Source organism: Chelonia mydas, chromosome 12 (assembly GCF_015237465.2).
Source record: "Chelonia mydas isolate rCheMyd1 chromosome 12, rCheMyd1.pri.v2, whole genome shotgun sequence".
Lineage (NCBI taxonomy): Eukaryota > Metazoa > Chordata > Testudines > Cheloniidae > Chelonia > Chelonia mydas.
In genome coordinates, this window is record NC_051252.2 from 12,200,384 (window position 1) to 12,223,908 (window position 23,525).

Genomic DNA, 23,525 nt, shown 5'->3' on the forward strand with positions numbered 1-23,525 from the left:
TGGGACCTGCTGCGGTGTGGGGCCCTGGCAATTTCTCTGCTTGCTACCCCCTAATCCCAGTCCTGAATGTGCACAGTCTTCTCTTTTGGGCCGTTTCTCAGGTCTCAGAGCACCAGCTGAAGAAATGCAGTCTGGCTTGGGACCCATATGCATTACGAACTCCATCTTGAATTCTTTCTTTCTACAAGAACATCTTTAAAATAGTGGGTTTTGTTAGCAAAAATCTCTAAGGCTTATAGGCAACACTCTGAGTCTTCAAGAAACCAAAAGTAGTTAACTTTAGAAACAAAATCAGCTTTGGATTGGACACACAATTTCAGTCAAAGAATGCTCTTTTTAAAGTGGCCTTTAAGTGGTGTTGTGGGGGCACTGTAAGAAGGTAGCCATATGGGACAGCAATTCATGCTTTCAAGATGATGGCGCTAAACAAGTCTTTTATCTGATAGCTACACTCTGCTGAACGAGTATCCAAAAAAACCAAACAAACCCTAGTTTAAAAACAAACCGTCTCCTCCCCTACATTAAAGATAGGACTGTGAGGGGGTCCAAAAGGGTCTTCCTGTGGTCATGGTGCCTTCGTGTCCTAGCTTCCTTAATGAAGGTAGCAACGTCTGCCCGGTTGGGAAGCTGTGACCCGAAGGAATTTTCTCAGAAGTGCAAGGGGAAAGAGACAGAATGACAGCACCTAATTTTCACAGGCAAAATATAAAGAGGGACATTTTCTAGGAAGGCTGCTGCTGCTGCTTGGCGAATGCTCTTCTGAAGTCCCAGAGGGATTGTTAAAATATATTAATGGTTTGCTTGTTTTGCTGAACAAACGTTTTTCAAACACTTAAAGAAAGGGGGCTTTTCTGAAGGAAAATAAATAGCCAGGACTTTTGCCCCAAAAGAGGTTTTCCTTCTGTTTCAAGTCTTGTGGAGAAGGACTTTGGAACTGGCGTCAGTGTAGATTTTTCTTCTTTGGATTATGAAAACTTCAGGATAAGGGAATGTCTTCAGTTTGTGTCATGTATAGTGCTGACAGCACTGTTCAGTTGATACTCTAGTTCTGTGTCCTTTTATACATAAAAATGTCATTTTACCCTTCTCTAATCTAGTCACATTTTTCCAACTTCTTTGGTATATGTGGTGACAATACAATTAACTTCAAAATTATGCTGGTAACACTCTCTGTTCACATGCTCTGGTATGTTTGTTCATTGCTTCCATGGCTTTTGTATGCACCTAAATTATTTCCGTTTCTTTGTAATTTCCTGCACTATTTCCCTCTTGTTCCTTATCTAACCCAAAGCGTTAATTCCACTGCACCCTTCCTCACTGTTTGCCCAGGACTTACTACTATACCAGTCTGTAGCTGACATTTTCAGATTAGAGTTTCTAAATGTCTCTTCTTCCTTTAAAGATAGTTATTTGGCAGAGACTACAAAGAACTCACCAGGTGTTTTGGGCTCGCTGTGGAAAATGGTTTCACGCAGTTTTAGATTCCCATGTTCTAGAATTAATACAGTGACTGAGTAGGAAACTGAATCTTTCCTGGCTGATGTAGCTTTCATCGTTTCTATTGCCTCTTCACCTTCTGGTGCCTAGTAACATGATATCATTACCACATTTTTAGCAGTTTACCTTTTGATACATACTGTTACATTCTTCTTCCAGCTTCTGTGAAGATGCATTCACCATAAACGTCAGCTTACCCAATGTTTCTGATTTGTATGGGCTATGGTTTTCATGCACCCACTGCCACTCTAGCAGAACCATGCAGACATTCCTATTCCAGCATTCCTTAAACTTATCCCATCAGGTCTGGTTTATGTGCAAATCACAAGCTATGTATTTGCAAATGGTTCCAATTTTTGTGAGTGATCAAAGGGTTGCAGCACAGCAGGGTCGTTCTATTGAGATGCGCCTAGACCAAAGGTTAACATTTTTTGTATGGAATATTCACGTCTAGCATTGGTTGAACACTCTGCTTACAGCTTAACTGGAAGCAATGGCTGGGGGTATAATATCCCCTAAGAAATGAAAGGGAATGAGAGCAGGCAGAGAATTCTAGCATAGAGGGATTCCCAGCAAGAGCAAGCAGAAATAATGGTGAAAAGTTGTTGAATAGAATAGCACTGGGTAAAACAGGAGATGAGGTGGGCAAAGGGGAGTTCGAGAAACATTCTTGATGTAATTTGGGTCACTGAAGAAAGTGACTCGTGAGTGCAGTGTCCTGCCCAAGCTGCACACCCAGTGAGGCAAGGGCTCCTGTGGAGCACTCCCTCATTGAGCGCATACTTAAGTGCACTGACTGAGGGAGGGCTCCTGCTTCACTCAGAGTGGAATCCACTCAACCTGCATAAAAGTCCCAGGTATGTGAGTTCTAGGTGGGTGGACTGTGGAATGACTTGGGAGGTAAAATCCACCTGCAACCCCAGGCCAGGAGACAAGGTAGCTTATATAGCAGCCACAGGTCCTCCTCACTAGATGTGCAATGAGGCTATTGGATCCATGTAAAAGCAGATTTATCGCCTTACTCTAGCCCTTTCCCAGTGTAGCCGTCCATGCCAACCTATATGGGGCTCGCATGCAGAGCTAATCTATTGCATTCAGTGGATGCACTGGTGCACTTGCACTGCCATTCTTTGCAAGGTTTAAGTGGCATGGAAAGCCTTGTACCCAATCTTCTTATGGAATCTTTTGCACACACTAATCCTAATATGCATCTTAATAATCACATCAAATTGATCCACTTTTACCCATTATATCGGAACCTTGCCTAAATTGATACACACATTCCAGAATGAGTATCTACCCATGATTATGGAAAAAATTAATCTCTGCTCCATTCATCTCCTTTTGCAGGTATCTGCAGTGCTATTGCTTAGAAATTGTTAGCTTAAAAAACCCAAATAAATATTTTTTTTAAAAAGAAAGACTCCCAAAACATACCCCAAATTAAGGCCAGCTCTTTCTCTTTAATATAAAGTTGGGGGATATGTGTTCTTTAAACCTTTATAACTCTGCCAAATATAAACGGATTTTACTCACGTACCAAAAGGCACATATCCAACCTAGGGAAATGAATTTAATAACATTCCCTTTTCTGCTGCTATTTTATTTTATTTTATTTATTTATGCTACATTGACATTAATCTCCTGTGCACATTTGAAATTGAGTCATTTTCAGACTACGGTAACTCCAGTTTTAAATATTCTGTTCCCTTTCATTTTTTTCCAAGCCATTCAAAGATTAGCAACACTGTAAAACATCTAAAAGCATGCTGGAAGTTTCCTGCTGCTTCAAGTGTTGTGTTATGTTATCTTTGGAATAATTTTAAGGTCCCGCTGGTGTAGTTTAACAAGTTATTATGTCATGGAGCTTATTAGTATGCCAATGGGAAACATTAATTCACACTGACATCATATCACATTTTTCAATAAATCCGTTATTTTATATTTTAAGAAGTTATTTGAAGTAAAAGGTGATCAGATTATTTTCCAAATGTAATGGGACATAAAGTGAATAGCCTGGATGATATGCAGCAATACCTATCTCAGCCATGTTCTGTACCTCATTACAGAAACCAAGGGTTTGAGGCTTTTTGGAATTCATGATGGTTGGGTTTGTTTGAAAGTTTTTTGTATTGGAGTATAGAGGATGTTATAAATGACTCTTTCCTCTGTGATTAGAATAGTCTTAAATTGCTTGGATTTTGGTCCATATTATTTCTGTAATCCCAAAGTTTATGATATTACCCAGGACCTGGGAAATGGCAACCTAGATTTAAATTTGGTAAGGATTTAATGTGTAACACATTCCTTTATGAACCAAAAAGTGCGGTGTTTGGGGGAGGAGGTGGGTTTTTGTTTTTCACACACACAGCTGAAAAACAAACACAGACCATACAGGCCCCAAATTATTACCAGTTAAAAATATGTGCAATAAAGAATGACCCTTTTTGAGCTGTCTGTATGAAATTGATTTTACTCCTCTTTCTCTGATACACAATTAGTTAATGATCTATTAAAATGTTAATTTGTCTATGGACAGTTAATTAAACTGAGAATTGAATTTATCCTTCATCTGATATCCAAATTATGAGGCGACCGCCATTTTAAATTGCCTGACACATTAGTAGGTGCACGAGTTGGCTGCATAGATGTTACTGTTGAATTGAAGGCTCAGCTCCTGCCTCATTTGTGTGTGCAATACCACAATTTACTTGCACTGATATTGGGATTGGTGCATGCAAATTTAAGCACCTCAGATTTTGTGAGTGCACCACTTGGGGCCGATGATTCTGAGGTATTTTAGGTTGCATAATATTTAATAATTTTATCTGTATAGGATATATTTCTAAGTAAGTGCTGTTCACCACAACGAAAGCTCAATGTGTGTATATAAGAGACCAGCAGTGATGAATGTGGGGGTACTCTGGTGAACATTATCTGCATCTCACGATGTGTTTTATGTATAGGATTTCTGAGGAGGGTTGTAATGTCAGAGAGAGAAGATAGCTTCAAAACATTCCCCCACAAGACCTGTGATTGCGAGCCATTAAGGCTGAATGGGTCTAAGTGCCAAAGAGAGCAACTCTCAGAGGGACATTGTCTCAGGTAGCCAGACTAGCCAACCGGACAAAATAATCTGAGGACTTGGCTACATGGGGAAATCTACCGGCATTATTGTACTGTTAGTATACCATCTATTGTTATACCAATATAACTACCCGTGTGAACACACTTCATCTGAAAAACAGTGGCTCTGTGACACAAATTGAAGTGTAAAAGGCTGCTATTATCCAGAATAAAAGTGTTGTCCAAATGAGGAGTTATACCAGTATAGCTATAGCAGCATAATAATATCCATAAATTTCCCCATGTAGACAAGCCCGCAGGGAGGCAAAAGAAAGACCTCACTCCTAGGCCCTGTAACAGAGCCATATGGTACATTGAGCCATATGGTAATTGGGCTCAGGCGCACACAGAGGGAGAGTGAGGCTTTGAAAAAAAGGAGTGAGGGGACTGGGGGGACACACTCTCTGGAACGAAAACAGAGACCAGGCTGGATTTCAAGAGCTCCTGTGTCTCCTAAAAGAATGTCAGTTGGCTTTTCCTGTAACTCAAGAAGGAAACCAATCAGCTTAGCTTGTCGTGAAACATATGATTAGATGAGACTAAATATGTATGTAGGCTGTTTTTGTTGTTTTTAAATAATTTTCTTCAACGGTTTTTTACTTTTGCTAATAAACATATTTCCCTTAAGAAGTGATTAGTCACAATGTCACTAGTCACAGGCTCCCAAAAGGAAGAAATGCAGGTGTCCAGTCAGATCTGGTTGGTAATTAATGGTTAGGCATAGATGGGGTGTTTGACTGGGATCTGGGTTCAAGAGGTGGAAAATGGCATAATTCCACCCCACGACAGGTAAGGACAGGTAGCACCTGCGTGGTTGACCTCAGAGAGATCAGAAAGGGACAGAGGTGCAATCAGCCCCGTAACTATGACACTAATGCTCTTTTTGTTTTCAGCCACATCTACATCCAATAAATATACGAACATATTGAGCCAGATCCTCAGCTGGTCTAAGTCAATAGAGGTGCTCAATTCACACCAGCTAAAGATCTGGTCCGTTGAATGAAAGATGGTTTAGGAATAGTTAAAGTCTACCAGGCCCCAAACACTTATCCCTTTCAAAATTTAAATTGCATACTTTTCTTAGTGTCAACCTTGTTTTTGTTGAAGTTGCTGGCAAATGTCTTACTGACATCAGTGAGTAGCATAGGTCCCAAACTAATGCCCCCTGAAATCAATGAATATAGGATCAAACCGTACTGAATGGGGGCTAATGTCACTGAGGAAGATAAAATGGCCTCAGGGAAGAAAGATGCTGCTAGGACAGAAGCCTAAACTATTGTGTCCAGTTTTAGGTCCTGAGGCTGGGGTTCCTCGAATAGGGTGGGCCTGTTCCCTTGGTAATACAACTGCTAGTCATCTTCGTAGACCTGCCTGTGGACAGATATACTGGAAAAGGGGGTGGACACTTATGTATAACAGCTCACTTTTCACAGTCTGAGGAGATTGCAGAGAGAACCTCTGGAGAGAAGAAGAGTTTAGTGAAAGTGACTCAAATCTCTGGAAAAAAGCCCAGGTTTACTGAAGTCTACTGTTTTTCTGTTGTTTATAAAGTGGAGATACACGTTTCTTTTATTCTTGTGTTTTTAATCTCCATCTTGCATTGTACAAAAGGACTGCAGTCTTTTGATGGAAATCAATTTTGTTTTCTATGGCTGAAGTAGATTCCAAAATCTCCATCTCTCTACTCCTATCATAGGGGCAACCTGAAACCACAGATGGTCAAGCTTGAGACTTAATAATGAAAGGAATAATTATATACCATGGTAATTTTTATATATTCGCCTTAGTAGTGGCAAATGTATACTATATCTACAATGGAGGAGATTAAACAACCAATCAGGAAAGAATGGTTAGGGGCAATGATATGTAGCAACACATGAAAAGGTCAATAAAAGATACAGGGTATATATTTGTGGAATTATGGCAATACTTTTTGGATTTTACTAAACTGGATTTGAAGAATATTCATACTTAATATGATAAATTAAACAATCAGTTATAAGTAAATATGGGGGAAGCTTTATTATCAGTCAGTATTATTCATGTAATATACAAGGAATTGTATATTTTGTGAGTTTACAAATAAAAGCAGGTAATATGTAGACTCACACAGGCAGTTTAACAGGAATTATAAAGATGAATACAGACAGAGGCATAAAATATTGACTTATTTACCTCTTTCAGGCAAAAAATCAGAGAGAAAATAGACAAATGACACATGGGAATGTCATTTATTTCTTAAAATGGTACAAACAGAATACCACATTTCTGATTTGTATCCATAGTTTGCTGATAAATACTAATAAAAACTCAGGGATACAATGCATTATAAGCAGCCATTGTCAGACAGCAACCATTGAATGCTAAATCTGTACAATCCGGTCATAATCTTAATTTTTCCTGGGACTGTATCCATATGTGTCACGGAAACAGAGATCAAAACCTATAAAATACATTATCTATATGCCACTTCCCATTCTAGAACAGCATGGAGACCACTAATGAAAAGCACGGCTAAAAGAATATTTCCACGAGTTTATTTCCAGGCACACTGTGGCAAAAAGCAGTGCCCTCTGGGAATTAAATAATAATAAAATTGTAAGAAACAGAAAAAAAGAACAAACATGGTACTTGAAATTTCCGCTCCAGTTCCTCAGTCACTGCAAAAGCTTGAGGTAAAAAAATTTGCAAAATGCACATGGAGAGTTTTTTGCTTCTTATTTTTTTTACTCTCGGAAGTCCAACAGGGATGATGAAGGTAGCTGTGACATTTGCAATTTTCCATGCACCAGCCCATTCCATTTTCTTCCCTGGTGCCACTTACATGGTACAGTAAGCCTCCAGCATTGACAATAATTATAGCCTGAATAAAATGAAGAGAGTAATATGAACAAAGCTTTGCTGTAATTGCCTTTTCATTATTTGCTAACAGTTAGTTATTCAGTCACAGGGAAAAAAATTACACAATAATTGGTTGACAATAGGAAGCTAAAGCTAAATTCCAGAACTATGATCTTTTGGAGTGTTGGTCTTTTAGCCAGTTCATTCATATTTTGATTAAACAGCTAGAGCATTAAAGTGAAATATAAATGTAGCCTTGGTTCAGATGCCATAACGTTAGTTTCCATCTCACACAATATTCATTCAGTTATGAATTTTAAATGATCACATAGGGTAGATTTGTAAACATTATAGCCTATTGACTTCAAAATAAATATTCACCACTCTTCCTTATTCAGTGTTAATTTTAACAGCAGCAAGGAAACCTTTTATCAGAATAACTTTCACCTCAATACTTTTTTTTAAAAAAGTGTTCAATATAACTGTATATAAATAAGCCATGTCTGCCTTATTTTAGAGCTGGCATTGAGTAGCTTCACACTGAACCTGTGTTTCGGAGATTTGAAAAGGAAAAAAAAACCTGTTGTTACTGTTGCAATTGATAGGTCTGATTCTAAAAGGAGTTGTGATGGGTCAGTACCTCTGACAATCAAGCGTGTATCTGTAAGGTACCTCATTTTCAAAGCAGAGCATGGGATTTTGACTAGAGTTACTTGAAATATGTAGAATTGGTTCTCAAGGGTTCATGGGAAACTTTGCTTCTCACTTTGCTTTCACCTGAATTTTCTTTGTTTCAGGTTTATATGAACACCAAATCAGAGGTGAGATTTGTTTGCTGACTTCACGAAGCCATGACTTTTGCATAGTTTCTATGGGCTTGCCTACATGGGGAATTGTGCCAGCAGAACTATACCAGTATAACTATATCACTATAATTATACTAGTGTAACTCCATGTGTGGACACTTGTATTTTGGAATAAGAGTGGCTTTTTTCCAGCTTAGTTTAAACCACTTCCAAATCAACGCAAGTTATACTGGAAAATGGCACTCTTATTCCAGAACAAGAGTGTTTTCACGGGGAGTTATACCAGCATGAAATTCACACCTTGCCTTATACCAGTATGGCTTTCTGTGTAGAAAAGCTCTCTGCCAAGCCATAGATCATGCCAGGTTCACTCATGAAATCTGTGAACCTCTTAACAAGTCGGCACCACATTGGTAGTTTATAATAGACTGTAAAACCATGGCACATATTTTACACAGCTCTATTTTCCAGTGTGCATTTTCCACAGGAGATGCATCCAGTGACGTTCACTTCTTATAGTTTGCACTTCACTTCCTTTCAATCAATGAAAATAATGTGCATACACAAAGAGAAAAGAGAGAAAATTTAAGGGTAGGTTTTCCAAAAATGAATGAATGTCATAATTGGTTGCCATTAGCTTCTGTTACGAACTGCTCTGCCCCCTAGAGCAATTCACTTAAATTTGAGAGAGACCAGGTGGATTTTAACCATTGATAGAAAACTACAACAGAATCCAAATATGTGATCCTAGGCTACAGTACAGCAAACATAAAGTTAACAATCTCACTCCCTGTTGGGTGGTCAAGCACGGCATACTGGTTGCAGGCAGATGAACCTTCCTCTTTGTTCAGAGTCTGTCACCTTTCCACAAGGAGCAGTTCTTAGCCCCACCCTAATATCTCTCAAGTTACACATGCGCTGTGTGATGGTCACATGCACAGCCTGCTCAGACAGGTCAAACTGCAGCCTCCCCACTGCTGGAAAATGTGAAACACATGCTGAGAAAATAAACATTAAAACAAGAAGGGTAAAGGTGCCACATCCCAGGGACACAAGAGTGTCTAAGGGGGTGGCCTGCATGGGGGTTCTGCAGTCCCCTAAAACTTCTCATCTGATAAGGTGTATAAAGGAAAAATAAGATTGATACTCAATTCCTGTACTCTAAAATAATCCAAAAGATTTAGGCCAACAGTTACAAACTTGTTAAGCACCTAACTAAGTGACCCTGCTTTTCAGAGCTGCTTGGCATTCTCAGTTCCCATTGAAGTTACTGGGAGTTGTGGCTGGTCAGCATCTCTGAAAATTTTGCCAGTTGTTTAGTTGCCTAACATTAAATACCTAACTTTGAACGTTAAGGCCTAAAAAAACTCTAGAGAGAGTTGCAAATATTATATTGCAGTATTAAAAAATGTGTATGAACATGTGTTCCTTATTTTCACTGGAAAATAACCACATTTACACACTTAGATCAGGTATTTGTGATTGTGTATGGCCAGTTATGCATTTAATTGGCTATTTGCACATGCAGTTTGCACACGCATATGCAGTAAATGCACGTTCAAATTAGTTGCACAGTTTTGGCTGCACAGTTGTTTGCTCAACTTCTTAAAAATGTGTACTTTTTTTTAAAAAAAGAGCTTTCAAAACAACAAAAAGTTTCACTATTTTCACAAAAGCAAAGCATAATGTGTGGCATTTGTTGAAGTTCATTTTAAGACACCAACTTTTGTGTTTGTACACGTGTGCAGTAGCAAAGTTTCCCAGCTGCATGACAATGCATGATATGCAGCTGAGGGGGGAAAAAAGGTTCTTTATTGATGCATTAAAATGTAGTTTGTTTTCTTCACATCTTATAAGTAGTGTTTTGAGGTGCATTTTCAAAACCCTGGCTTACAATGTGTTTCAATAGTATATCTTTCAGGAAACACTTGTTATATTACAGATCCTTAATTTTTTTTAAAAATACAGAATCTTGAAAATTTTAAAGTGATGTAGATGCAATCAGGATAAAAAACACTGGATTAATATGTTAATGATTTGCACCAGACCATGTCACGGCTGAAAGATGGTTAGTATCTTGTTAAAATTTTGTTCGATTTCAGGTGATCTTTTATAACTTTTGATAACCAAGAAAATATGGAACAAGTAATTGGATGGCAAAAATTAGAGATAGAGAAAGCCCATTAGAAGCAACTAATCTATCCTCCCCTCCAATACAGCAATTTGCCATCCAGGGGGCCTGATATATTATGGCATAAATCCATTTTAATCCATGGAATTATACTGATGAAAAATGGAGTAATGCAGTTATGAATCATGCCCAGTATATTTTTTAAATGCTTTGTTCAGTCCAGTCCTTTTCTCTATCTTTTTACTGTAAGAGCTACAGCATGGTAATGGATGGAAAAGGAAATATTAATCATGATTTAGTTTCTTTTGACTCATAAAACATATTTTTGCATGCTAGCTTTTTCAGTTCAACATGCATATTTATAGTCACTAGAACTAAATAATCTTAGGCCTCACTTAAGCAAAATCCTTAAAATATGCCTAACTTTAAGCATGTTATAGTCCCACAGAAGTCAATTAAATTTAGGCATGTGTTTAAATGTGTTGCTGAATTGGGGTCCTAAAGCACGCAAACAGCAGTTCAGTTATTGTTTGGTGATAAGATCCATATAAGGTAACTGCCTAAATATACAGACAAAACAAACTTTTTAAAGTTGTGTTATGTTTCTAATATATTTTTCTGAAAAATAAATTAAAATAGGTCTCGTTAAAAATGCAAAACTGTAACCAAATTAAAAGTTTAAACTAACCAAAATTGTTTGGTCTGGTGATCCAGTTGCAATTTAGAATTAAGTGCTTCCTATAAAAGCATGGCTAATTGACTTCTAATGCCAACTTTATCTTCCTTGTTTATTATCATGTCTTTAAGAGAGAACAGAACATATGGACTGCTAAATGAAATCAATATCCATTCTGATTACAATAATTTTCTATCCCAAGGTAATTATCAATGTTTAAGCAACCAAACTTTTTGTAAGGTTCAGGTCAGAGCTATATTCTAGTGAGCTGTAGCTCACGAAAGCTTATGCTCAAATAAATTGGTTAGTCTCTAAGGTGCCACTATACTCCTTTTCTTTATTCTAGTAACCAGTCACAATTTGTCAGTTGTATCAGGGAGCAAGGGAAAGATTTATATAGTCAATCCTTGATCTAGATCTAAATATATTTGAAAAAAAATTGCTGGAGACATTGAAACGAACTAAATGTAAGTTAAAGAATAATTACTATAGGGCCTTGGAAGAGTTTAATTCTTATCAAACTTGACTACTTCTCAGAAAGCCCCGAAGGGACAGATATAAAAGCTTAATCAAGGTCACTGTAGCGTCAATACGCTGCCATTTTGCTTAAATTGCAGTTTGCTTAAACATGCCATCTAGAAGGAAGTGGCACTATGTATCTAAATATCAAAACTGTTAAAGATTATTCTTGCATATTGCTTTGCAACTTCAATTAATGAAAAAACTTATCTAGTTATTGTGGGCCTGATCCAAATCACACTGAAGTCAGTGGAAACCTTCCCATTGAATTCAGTGGGCTTTGAATCAGGTCCTCTAGGCCTAGCCAAATGCTGAGGGAAACATTGGCAGTGAACAAATATATCACATCAGGCCTGTTATGATGTATATTTCATACTTTGCTCTTACTTGTATTCTGAGTACTAGATCTTTATTATAATCAGTCAAAGTCCTGGCTTTCAAGTTGTGAATGGGTGTCATAATTATCTAATGTAACTAGTCCAGAAATCAGATTAGTAATTAGCTGAACCAAACTGATTGGTGTGACTTCCTCTTTAATGTTGAACATTTACTTTGTGCTTGAAGGATTTGTTTGTATGTTTCTTGTGTGTGATGAGAGCTTTTCTGTAATTAGCTCCTGGGGGACAGCATCTTCTAACAGTTAAAGAATAATTGCAGCCCTATGAAATGTGAAATAGCTTGGGCTGCCTTTTGTTGCAGCTTAATTGTATGCAACAAGTAGAGGAGGCTTTTCATTTCACATCCTGATAGTAAAGATGTAGCTTTCATAAAGAAAGAAAGGAATTTTGTACAGTGGTAAATAGTCTCTGGTATGTTAATTTTGCGGAAAAAAGTAAAACAAACAAAGTACATTCAAGGATTCTAGAGTGTTATTGAAGTAGATGTTCATCATTGTTTCATTAGCTTATAATTTTTATGTGTGAGTTTAATGAAAGACAAAATGTGCATAGAGACAGAACTGTGACAATAAAAGAGAAGTATAGTGGTCAGTCAGAATTAAGGCATTTTCCTTTGAAAATTCTGTATATTCTCACACTGCATTGGAAAACAAAATATTTTATTTGTGGATGGCAGATCACAAAAATGTTTCCTTCCACTGATGTTAATCAGATTTCATATTGGTGCAAGACCTTTTTAACCTATTTTTATGTTCTTTTTTTAGTGCCGATAAACCAAAGTGTACATTCTTCCTGTGCCTATTAGTATATTGCTGTCCACAGTTCCAAATAATTGTTAATTCCCCTCTTGCTATATAGCATATGCTTGAGATCACCAAGGGATCTCTGGCCTTATTGCTCCCTTGAAAAGTGTAGGGTGTTGTGGGTACAGCATTCTTTTTAAGGAACCCTAGGTTCTTGAATCTGTTGTTCTGAAGTAGCCTGAATTTGTTGACCTATAGAGCACATTGTGAAAGCCTTCTGTTAAGTAGGTCCAACTGAGGGCTTGACGTTTTGGGTGGGGAGGCATGGGTTTTGTTGATGTTCCAGCAAGGTGGGTATGTTAACTTTTCTTATTGTACAGTGCTGGTGGGATTTTTTTATTTTACTGTGGTGGTGCAAAAGCCTATACGCAGTTAAATTTACACATTCAAAATATCACTCCGTTGAATAAAAAAAAAGTAGAAAAATTAAATTACCATCTAGGTGATTATAGGTGATTATAAATATAGCAGCATATACCCATCCCACACTCCCTAAAGGTCCATACCCTCAGCCTTCTCCAGCAGCCCTATTGAATAGATTGCTGTCAAAGCATGACAGTAAGTTTAATTGATGCTAGATTGAATAGAGCTCATGAATGGGCTTTTTTTTCCTTTTAATTGAAAGACTAAATACAATTTTAGGTTAATCATCAAAATCAGAATCTGAGAACTGTCCATTGAGTATGTAGCATTGGTATAATATATCCATAATCTTCCATCCATTCCACTGCCTATCGGCATGCAACATCTAATTTTTAATATAGAGGACAATGGCAGTGGAGTATCTCATTGTCATTTAGATCTGATAACTCAGAGTCATTTTGATATGGTTATGAAGTAATCTATAATGTCAGACGCTCAATGTCGTCTTGTCACTCCCACTTATTTCCATAAGCAATAGCTCTGCTATTGCTGGTCTTTCAGGGGGTTGCTCACAAAGGCTACAGATTGTAGGAGAAGACCCCACCGGAGTTGTGTATACTTGGTAATTAAAGCAGAATAGAACTCTATCCCTGGTAGTAACTCTGAAATCATCTCTGTGATTTTGTCGTGGCCAAGATTCCCAATGATACTTGCATCTGCTGCTGCTCAGTCAGAGGAATATCAATGGGATGCTACTGTATTTCTTTGGCAATGGCCCAGGCATTAGCTTTGCAAGCTTCAGCTGTTATGTTCAGTTCTTAGTCAAGGAGGAAAGGGAGGGTGTCTTAACATTCTCAACAGTGATTCCTTTGAGTGATCATTCTGAGGCAGCATTGATAAAAGCAAAGTATTTGTCTGAAATACCATATTTTTAATCTGCAAACAAATGTAGTATCTGTGAAGTGTTGCCAGTTGTGTCTTGAAGAGTCTTTGATATAACCTGGGAAAAGCAGTGAGTGACCTACTAATAAGATTTACATTTTTCCCTCTGCTGATGGGTTGGCCAATGTAGTAACCAAACAAAGGAAAACTTAGGGTGACAATACACAGCAAGCCAAATTTTTAATAACTGGCTGTTCCTCAGATTGCCTGGAGGGGACAGGACAAAAGCAGAGAGGTTCAGTGTGCCTCTCTTGAAGTACTCTCATGTCCTTTCCTTCCGGTATAAGAAGGAATTTCTCAGCAGTAGAACTGGCCAAATTTTTCAAAGGTAAAGTTATTTTTATAGTTGAAAAATGCCTTTTAAAAACAACAACTTAATTTTGTAAAAATATTTTTGCTACATTTTTTTAATGTGATTTAATGGCATTTTTTTAATGTGAAAACAGTATTGAAGCTATTATCAACATGGTTATTAACATTTTTTTGTTCACAGAGAACCACATTTTGAGTAAATGAATATGTTAACCATTTTGATGGCATTTTTAATTCAAATTTTGAGCAATCATTTTGTAATTTAAAAAATGAAGAGAGTCTGTTTTGAACCTTCAATATGGTAACCACTTTGAAATTTTGAATTTTTTTTTTAAATAATTTTTCTACCATCTCTCCATGCTGCAATTTATGGAAACATGACTTACTTCCTCTGAAAGTTATAATACCACGGTGAATGATTATGAGCAAGAGCCCCAATGCCATGGATGAGGACTTCTTTCCTCTTTTGCATAGGGTATATTTATCATTGAATGTGTTCTAAGTAAATCAAGGGCCTGAGGTCCAACTTGTTATGAGATAACTGGGTCAGGCCATCGATGTGATGTGTGAGGATACTTGTTGACCAGTACTAAGTGATATGAACCCACCTTTGACTTGGAACAGTCTCTCTCCTGAATTCAGCACTATAACGAAGTTATAAGGACTTCATTCAGGGAGCCAAGTTTAGTACAATTGTATCTTCAATTGTACTAGATACAGTGGGTCTCAAACTTTTTTTACTGGCAACCCCTTTCACATCGCAAGCCTTGGAGTGCGACCCCCCCGCCCCAATAAATTAAATATACTTTTAAATATATTTAATACCAATATAAATGCTGGAGGCAAGCGGGGTTTGGGGTTGAGGCTGACAGCTCATGACCCCCTACGTAATAACCTTGCAACCCCCTGTGGGGTCCAGACCCCCAGTATGAGAACCCCTGTGCTAGAATGTAGAGTAGCAGTAGGAATGATTGAGTAATATGACTATTGTACTTGATTATATACTTAAGTTGCTACTTTTGTACAGGTGCAAAAGGGAGGGTCCATTTTTATGGTCAGGTAGAGTCTGAGTTTCAAAACTTAATGATGATCTGTAATGTACATTCTTTCTATTGTTTTTTATCAGATACAGTTGACAGTGTTTATCCATTTCTCTCTTATAGGGAAGAGAGCACTAAGATTTTATGAACACAAAAAGATTGAAGAACCAAATCTCAGCAGTAGTGAAGATGAAACAGACAAAGGTTGAGACTTCTGAGGAGACTCGAATTACAGCATGCACGAGAAGCATAAATGTGAGTCCCTTCAAATAATATGATTGTCTGAAGATCTTTCAGAAATAAATACATTTAATAAGACATAAAATATTGACAGGTGAAAGAACATGCCACTTTGATGCCATTGCTGTTTGTCAGGGAAACAAAAATGTAGTTCTTTCAAAAAGTGTTTGCAGAATTGATACAAAGAGGAAAAATACTGTAGTCACATAAATTACTCTCTTTATCAGGGCACTTCAACAAACTAGAGAAAGGTTGTGCAAATGTTGGAATTGGGCTGAAAAACAAATGAAGGGATTTATAAAACTTTGGAGCAGTTTTTAAAATCGGAAATGCATGCCTCAAGCACCAACATTTATCAGCATTTTATTTGCTGATGGCTTTTAGAGGGGATTAGGTGCCTGTTGTATGTTTCTTTTATTTTCATTCTGTCTTTCCGGGGAAAGAGTTGTGGATACAAGGAGTTAGCCATGTTTACTCATCATAAAATGTTTTCTAGCCTTCAGGAAGGTGACATTCCTAGAAGGCCAACATGTGAACCCTTACATCTTAAATGGTGCACAAGATATCTAGACAGAAGTGAATTTTGCCTCATATAAACAGTGCTCTCTGTAATTTCTGTTAGCCATCTTGGCCAGTGTAACTAGGGTGTTCTGTTGTGCTCATATTTGATTTGTTCATAGAATATTAGCATTGATTTCAACTTCTACACCCTATATCTCTCACCGTAAAAAAAAAAATAACAAAAACCAAAATCCCACAATTATTTGTTCGTGAACCATGCTGATAATCTGTGATCTGACACTTCATTCCTTGCACAATTTTTGTTAGGAACTCGAAAGGAATTTTTTTATCCCTGTAACTGGATCAGCAACAGAAGGTTTCTGACTTGACAGCACTTAATTGCTTGTCATAATTTTTTCCTGAGACAGTGTGGTTTATTAGTTACAATTGAGCAGGCAGCAAGAGGTGCAAATTTGGTATGACTTATTCATTCTTTGTGAGGCCTTTGGTAACACCTGGCTTAATTGAAGTTGTACTTATTACCCAGTTGTACAGGTGGCAAGTGATTTATTCTAACATCACATAATGAATCAGTTGACCTAGCTTGTAGTAGAACCCAGGATTCTCCAGGATCCCGATTTTTGTACTACCTGTTAGGTCAGCAGATTGCTAAAATGATAACAGGTAGGCATTCTCACTATTCTGGTGCAGGACTCTTAAGGATTTGATCCACCAAAGCATTTAATAAGGCAGAAGTTCTATACTAAATTCTGATCCTAATAAATAGTACTGAAATATGTGGGAGATCATTCATCGTTATTAAAAAGATCCTAAAACGCTTAACAACCAGTAGTGTAGGAATGGTGATGAACCGACATGGCTACAACTACGCTGCGTACGATAAATAAAATGTTTATTTCCAACAAATTTTGTTTTATTAGTGTGACTTTTCCAAAATCTACTTTTGTCAATGAATACAGCTTTATTAAAGATGAACTGAATTAGCATAACTGGTTTAGACAGCTGGAAGGTTATTTATCCAAGTTCAATAAGATTAATTAAATGCTAATATTACTATTCTTTCCAGTGGAAAACGGTAGAATGGTCAATATCTGGCTTACCTAATTGGAATGGTGGCACTTTGGTGCTTCATTTCCTAAAAAGCCCTTAGAGCAACAAGAACACTGAAATAATGTAAACTACTGCTATGATATTTAGCTATCTGTCTTTAGTATCGCAGTACAAACAGCTCCATGTATGTTGGCAGAATGAAATAGTGTTTTCACAAAGCAGACATTTGTGTTGGACATTTCCTCTAAAAGGTCAAACTCATGGTGTCATGTCTTATCCATCGTTGAAACCAGTGCACACCTGGCTGGGTTGACATTTTACGTGTCTTTCTGTGTTTTCTGTATTTCTACCAGGTTCAGGATTTCATTCTTGTTTGTTTGCTGTATTTTCATGCTACCAGGCTACACTGAATAAGAAGTCAGCTATGTACAGCTCAGTACCTTTCTTGTAGCATCCACCTAAACTGTAGCATTGCAGTTTCAGCAGCATATGCTGAAAGCATCTCGGGGCAGCTAGCAGTGGCTTTTTGAATAACGCTCTCTTGTGGTTTATGGTCACTTTCTAGTGAAATGGCTTCCTGTCCTTGAATGTGTTTATCAAACTTTTCACATGCACACACTATTGCTAGACCTCCCTTTTCAATTTGGATACATCTTTGCAAAAGTGACCTTGACATACAAACTACCAGCTCCCTTTTGTAGGAGTGATGCCCCAAGCCCCATCTCGTTGTGTGGTTGCCTCTTTGTTCACATCATGGTAGTTCAGGATGGAATGGTTGATCCTCAGCTCCTTGATTCTTGTGATGGCCACTTCAAGTTGAGGTAATCATCTTCATACTGTACCTTTGTCCAGTAGTCACCTCAGGGGTTCCCACATCTGAGAGGCTTGGAAGAAATTTTGGCAGATAGTTTACAAATCCTAATAGTCTCTGAACTAATTTTAATATCTTTATTTGTAGACACCGCATATATTGCTTTGATGGGACGAGATCATAGCATCAGGGAGGTCAGCAAGTGTCCCATGTATGGTACTACAGTCAATTGCAATTTTATTTTGCTTTTATTCAATTTTAGGTTTTGTTCCCTGACTCTTTCCAGCAGATGTATGAAGTTGTGGATGTGACTTGCCACAGCTTCCACCATGCTGTCTCCATATCCGTACACCAGAATGTCATCCGCTATGATGCTGACCCTTGTCAGCCCTGTTAGTACATCTTGCTGGTGGTGTTGGTATTTTTCCACTGTATGTTTGGTCCCAAATGGCATTCTCAATCATCTGTATCTATCGGCTGGTGTCAGGCAGCAGCTTTTCCTTATTCAGCAACTTGCCAATATCTGCCTTTGGCATCAAGTACTTAGAGTATTTCTGCTTTGGCTAAGTCTGGTAATATTTCTTCAATTGTAGGCATTTGGTAGTGAGTTCTGTGTCATGCTTTGCCAGCTTGTCTGGCTTCTCAATGGCGATCATGCTGCTTATCCAATTTGTGGGCTCTGTGACTTTAGCAATGATGCTTTATTTTCCCATTTGCTTCATTGGTCCCATTTTTTCTTTTATTTCAGTGGGAACCCTGTGAGGCAGGTGCTGAATAGTTTTATCTGTTTCTAAATGTAAGACTTTCCATCATGGTAATGACTTCCTAGCTTTGCTGCCGAGGTGCCACAGTGCATTGTCTGCTCTAGATATGGTTTCTGTTTTCTGTGTGTCTATTGTATTTGTCCCAGGTTTGGTGTCACAAGATTCACGAATTCACTAGCTTTTAACTGCAGTGGTTTCTGTGCTTTCAGCTTGTGTGCTTTTCCTGAGTATTCTTCCTGTAACTTCCTAGTGGTGGTTTGATTCTGCCATTGTATAATTTGAATTTGGCTTTGCTTGCTTGCAATATCTCTTTCTTCTCTTACAGAATGCTGGGAAGTCTCTGTAGCCTAACCCATTCACTGATGTCCCACTGTCTACTTGGCATTCAGTTTCCTGTTTGTTTGGGCACTGCTGCCTTGTTTTTGCATCGGGTGCTAGTCTGAGATTTACAAACCATGTATTTTACTGTTTTAGACTGCGTTAATATCATATATCTGCAAAATCTCATTTCTTAAGGCACTATGGGCTTCCTTGATATGGTGCATAATACAGGCGCCAGCTTCCTCCAGGCCCCAGGGGTGCTCAACACCCCCCCTACTCCGCTGCAGGCCCCTTCCCCACCTCTTCCTGCCCCCCTCTACCCCACCCCACCCCACCTCTTCCTGCCCAGTTCTACCCCCTTCCCAAGTGTGCCCAGCCCCCACTCCTCTCCCCCCAGTGCCTCCTGTAGGCCACGGAACGACTGATCGTGGCAGGCAGGAGGAAGGTGTTGGGAGGGAAGGGGATGGGGGGCAGCTGGCTGTCGGTGGGTGCTAAGCACCCACTAACTTTTGGCTGGCGCATCAACGGAGTTGGTGCCTATGGTGCACTATTTATTTGCTTTTCCTGTCCACAAACTTTGACATAATGGTTTCTCTTGCTAGAATTATTGCATGTGACCCCATATATGGGGCATTTCCCATTACTATGTTTTTCTCCACAATACCCACCGATCTTTCTTTGCCTTTTATTTTCTCTCTTTTGTTTTGTATTTGTGCATTTACTTTTGTATGAATTTTTGCTGCGTTTTTCCTTGTATTTTCGTACTTTCCCACTGTTAGTTGGTGAATTACCTTCCCAGACTGTGTCACTTCCCCAGTGGCTGGTGGGGGAACCCAGTCCCACCTTCTACTCTGGGTTCCAGATCAGGGATCCTCTAATCAGCAGCCAAGGTCTGCAATGTCCCATCTTGCTGCCGTTTCCCTGAACCTTCTCCTACTCCTCTTCCTTCAGACTTCTGCTGCACCACCCTTCTGGATAAACCCTTCCTTCAGGGCCTGGATCCCTGGGGGTTTCTACTCTCCCTCTGGGTTTCCTTCCTTCTCTCTCTACCTTCCAGAGAGTGGCCTCAGTCTTCTTCACTACAGCCCTTTTCTGCTGCCAACCTCTTGGTTTTATATTAGCCCTGCCTATTCCTTGTCAGCCAGGCTCCATCATCAATCTGGGGTTACTTAGGTCACCTAATTCCCCTCAGATGTGGCCTATCCACTTAACTGGCCCCTTCTTAGCTTTATTTAACCCTTCCTTGGCTGGTGTGGAGTGGACACCCAATCACACATACTGTAATGTCCCTGAGTGGAAAGCTATCTATTGTAACAACTGAAGTCAATGAGAGCCTTTCCATCAACTTCAATGGGCTTTTGATCAATGCCATTGTTAGCTAATATTGGTTAGGTTTTGACATGGATTTATGCCCACTAGAAGGCAGATAATCAAACCTTGGGTTTTTGTGTGTTTTATATAGTGCTTACTCTACTGTGCATTCAAATAAGTTTCTAATAATGACTGTTTCTTCCTGTGCATGAAGTATCCCTATGAATTTGTGTTTGTTTCAGTATTTAAAACTAATCTTTGTTTTCTCGGGCTTTTAGGTGGGACACTTACCTTAATCCTCTTATGTTTGTGTGCCTTGAAGTCATGGTTCTTTGTATGGTTTAGCATTTCAAGAGCCTGATTCTTAGAATGTTGAGGTCAGCTTGACCTTCTTTGCTGATTTCTTCTTGCTATCACAATTGTGGATAATTCTTATAACTTTTTTCTGACTCTAAGCTCCAGTTCATTGAGTGTTTTCTTTTTCCTTGCTACCTGTCTATAGGGCTTAGATATAAAACTATGTAGAAAAAATGTTTTCTGTATGATCCTAACTGAATTCTGTTTTGTCTCTATTTGTTTTACTTATTATGGGCTGTCTTAGTTGTTTGCCTTTGGCTGTCTTAAATTACAATATTAATTTAGTAATTATTTTTTACAGAGCTTCCAAGGTTGGGTTAACTAAGTTAGCCTTGTTTAATTGGCCTAGTCAAATGGTTATTGGTTAACCATTTTCTAAAGAGGATTGATATAGATTTTTATATCATTGAAGTGTTCTTAATCTATGTTGGCCTTTTATAAATATGAGATGTTTTGAGTCAGACAGCAAGCAGAGTTATTCATTTGAGGCTAAGAAAGTGGAGGTCATTGTTCAAAATACATTTTTTAATAGATCCAGCTCCAACAGCAGCATAATTTCTTTGTCTTTGATTCATATTACTTCAGCCAAATGTTAACCTTTTTGGCTGATAACCAAGTCTTAGATTTTTATAATATCAGAATATAGTCAGCTAAAACAAATTGATTCAGACAGTTGTCACAGAAGTATTTAACTAAAATTACTTCAAAAGTTTTACACTGCTTGACATTTCAGTACTGTCTTTGAAGTGTATACCCTGAAAAATATTTGTTATTAACAATTCCAGACAGGTATTTCACTAAAGACATGTAAAGATGTGTAGAAAGAGAGATTAATATTTTGCAGTAGGCTTAGCCTCTGGAGGGAATATTTATGTCTTAATTGTTTTGAATTCCACCTGTCATTTTACAAAAAGCTTTGCTCATATTCTAAAAGAAAAACCAAAACAAAAAACCACTGTCTTCAGTCATAAGAATTAGTACAACGTATGTTTAGGTTGAATTCAAATATCCCCTTCAGCTGTTGTGTGATAAATAGAAATCAATCTTTTGCAGACAATGGGCTTTGCTTTTATGATATTTAACCTTGGATACCTAAAGCCTTACAATTAGAAATCATTCAAATTAGGATTAAAAACACTAAAAGAACTGGGGGGAAAATAAGCTACTTAAATGTTTCTTTTGAATTTGGGTGAAATCTACTTGACTTGCATGAAGCCCAAGTAATTGGGCTCTTTGCAAAAGGAGTGGTTAGGGGAAGGCAAAGTGAAATACAAGGCCAGTCTGGAGGCCACAGTGCTTCATCGTGCAGCTGCTGTTCTAGCCTGTTTGTGTGTGTTTGTATTACAGTAGCAGCTAAAGGCTCTGAGAATTGGACCCCCATTGTGCTGGGCACTCTGCAGACCCGTAGTGAGACGTAGTCACTACAACAAGGAGCCTACAGTTAAGTAGATAAGAGAGAAGGTGGGGTAGGGGAAACAGAGCCACAGAGGTCAGTGGCAGAGGTGGGAATAAAATCCAGGTGTACTGTCTCCCAGTGCAGTCCTCTGTTCATTGGACCACACTTTCTCTCAGTCACAGAAATTCTGCATCAGTTGTGCAGGATGCAGAGGTCATGGGATCTATGGGATCCCTCTACTGGCCTGCCTCTCCCCTCCCCCACCCCCAATCATTGTGGCCTTCTGCAGTGGCTCATAACCTTGTCTACAAGAATTAAATACCTGGTAATGAAGTGCTGCAATATTCCAGGAGAGAACAGAGCATTCTGGGACACATCTCATGTAGGCTCCTCTTTTGGGCCTCAGCAAGATACTTAGGCACACACCTAACTTTAAGCACATAAATAGTCCTTTTGAAGACAACAGGACTACTCACATTCGCAAGGTTAGACATGTGCTTATGAACTTCGCTGAATCAGGGCCTTGTTAGTATTATTTCTGCCAGCCATGAGCTCCAGTAGAAGTCCTCTGGGTGGGAGGGGGAAATCATGTCTTGCCGCCTCCTAAAACATCACTATTACAGGAAGACATTGTCAAGGAAGTGAATGGTTAGCTGGGATATGATAGGAAAAGAGGAAGCATACAGAAGTCTTGGATGCAGAAGAGCTACCAGTAGAGAATTGTGAAGTAAGCTAAGTAGGCCCAATGTCCACTCATTTTATTTGCTGTCTTTCCAGATAAATTACTAATAATTTTACTAATAACTTTAAAAACTCTTTTGCTTCATAAAAAGGAAAAATATTTGCTCAGAAATAAAAACATGCATCATCTTCTCTATGATGTAGGCCAAATGTTGTAGTTCTTCCATAGGAAAATATGTAGAGAACAATAGCTATGCATGTTTTTAAGCCCTTCTCTTTATTCTTTTGTAGCAATGGTTTAGGAAGGATACTAGAAAAAATAAAACATACTTGCTCAGTTGATTCAGGCATGAAAATAAATGATTTTGTCTAAGATGTATTGTGCAAAATGCTTATTGCTGAATCCTGTAAGTGGTGAAAGAATCACAGAAGAGAAATAAGTTACAAAGAGTAAATGCAGAGTAGGTTTAAAATCTGTGATTTTTGGGTGGTGACTTTTGAAACCTGTATGAAATGAAGGAATTTCTGTACGGAGCGATGTTAGGTATTGGGGGATATTTTTCAACAATGACACATTTATTGACAGTGGAAAGTACAAAGCTCACGACACAGCTGTTG

At 38.4% G+C, this 23,525-nt stretch overlaps 1 protein-coding gene across 6 annotated transcripts in view; it reads left to right on the forward strand.

Moving 5' to 3' along the window:
* LOC114021240 overlaps positions 1-23,525 on the forward strand; it is a 137,350-nt gene that overhangs the window by 105,768 nt on the left and 8,057 nt on the right. For 4 of the 6 annotated variants that reach the window (XR_006285162.1, XR_005222215.2, XM_043526165.1 and 1 more), the window contains one exon: positions 15,578-17,111. Coding sequence is in view for 1 of the 6 variants with exons in the window: in XM_043526166.1 (XP_043382101.1) it covers positions 15,578-15,592 (15 nt within the window). In the remaining 5 variants the exon portion in view is untranslated. Of the gene's footprint in view, positions 1-15,577; positions 17,112-23,525 lie in introns of those variants that run through there. The other 2 variants (XR_006285160.1, XR_006285161.1) reach the window with 1 other exon arrangement.